This window comes from Amphimedon queenslandica, unplaced genomic scaffold, assembly GCF_000090795.2.
Source record: "Amphimedon queenslandica unplaced genomic scaffold, v1.1 AMPQUscaffold_3460_Cont24546, whole genome shotgun sequence".
Lineage (NCBI taxonomy): Eukaryota > Metazoa > Porifera > Demospongiae > Haplosclerida > Niphatidae > Amphimedon > Amphimedon queenslandica.
The window spans coordinates 1-1,409 of NW_003556213.1; the positions used below are offsets into that span (position 1 = coordinate 1).

General features: G+C 35.1%; 1 protein-coding gene across 1 annotated transcript; it reads left to right on the plus strand.

Annotated features, from left to right (window-relative positions):
- The first annotated feature begins 361 nt into the window (after positions 1–361).
- Positions 362–836, plus strand: LOC109592928 (leucine-rich repeat-containing protein 40-like). Its single transcript, XM_020008232.1, has 2 exons — positions 362–547; positions 689–836. Exons 1-2 carry the CDS (start codon positions 372–374, stop codon positions 822–824), a joined length of 312 nt encoding a protein of 103 aa, XP_019863791.1. The 5' UTR covers positions 362–371; the 3' UTR covers positions 825–836.
- Positions 837–1,409: the final 573 nt, after the last annotated feature.

Below are 1,409 nucleotides of genomic sequence, written 5' to 3' on the forward strand. Positions count from 1 at the left end.
GGTCCCAAGCACCAGTTGGTAAGTGATACACCTCCATCACATCATAGTCTACTCTATACCCGTCCCCACCCCACATATATAGGTAGTCTCCTACCTTTACTGTGGAGTGTCCCTCTCTCTCCACTGGTTGATAGTCTATAGAGAACAAGAGGTATCAGTAACAGAGTAACAGTAATATAGTGATGAGTTAGAATAAGGACAGGATACAGAGGAGTAAAGTAAGTGAGAGAGTAAGAGAGACAAAGAATGAATGAAAGAGATACAAAGAGAAGAGAATAGTGTCCCTCACTTTTAGATGCCATTCTTGCAAAATACCAGCCCCACCCAAACTATGAACATAAGACCACACCCATTTATCCAAAATTAATAAAATGAGTTCCAGTGGTGGTGCCAGTAGAAAATCTCCTGCTGGTTCTACTAGACTCAAACCAAATCCCAACTTCTTCAATTCTCCTAGTCAAAGTGATGGGGTAGGTAAGGAGGGGACTGTACCAGAATCCTTATTGAAACCAGCTTGTAAAATCGGTTCACTGAACCTGTCAAACAGGTAGGAGGCTGTGTGAGACTTGTAACATGTTTTTTTAATTCACCAAAAATGACCTAAATGATTTTTTAATTTTCATTTTTATGACGCATTAATGAACATGTGGATGTATGAAAGTTAGGGGGTGAATGTGTATAATTACAGGGGCATTAGTGTTATTCCTCTTAAACTGTGGAGACTCAATATTGATCCTCCTGATGGTAGTACTGCTTCATTTGATGTTGATGAGAGATGGTGGGACCAGGTGGAACTGACTAGACTGCATGGATCTATCATCTAACGAAATCAAAGAGATATCTGAAGATATTGAAAACTTAAATTCATTGTCAGCGCTTGAGGTGAGAATGAAAATATAAGATTTTTAATATCATTATAATACATGTTTAGTGTACATGTATGTATGAATTAAATCGTAATAGCATGGTATACTGGATGCTTTGAGACAACTCCCTTGAATGTTGTAGATTTGTTTATAGTTTAGTTTGTTGTTTATTTTTGTATAAAGACTGATAATTATGTTTACATGTTGTGTGTTATTGTTATTATAGGTCCAGTACAATGAGTTAACATGTCTACCTAATAATGTGATCAAACTGGATAAACTATCTAGAATATTTGCAAGGTAAATATTGTATCCACTCTCTACCATATGTACATGTATATCTCTCTCCATGCATACATGTACTTATCTATTTATAAATTCATAATAATCGTTTTAATTTTTGCTTTTTGCTCACGTGCTAGTTGATTTATTTAATAGATTTTTTAGCCAAATTTATTTGAGGCTACGAAAAATTTAGTGACTCAGACTTTCTGACATGCAGTATTTATGACTTATTCTGTTTTGTATTTAGTTCATTCTTTG

Bases quoted from the DNA above. Each gene is read 5' to 3' on its own strand.
- LOC109592928 (XM_020008232.1), top strand. From the start codon at position 372: ATGAGTTCCAGTGGTGGTGCCAGTAGAAAATCTCCTGCTGGTTCTACT. The intron at 548-688 runs GTAGGAGGCTGT...GTATAATTACAG, and splicing joins TCACTGAACCTGTCAAACAG to GGGCATTAGTGTTATTCCTC.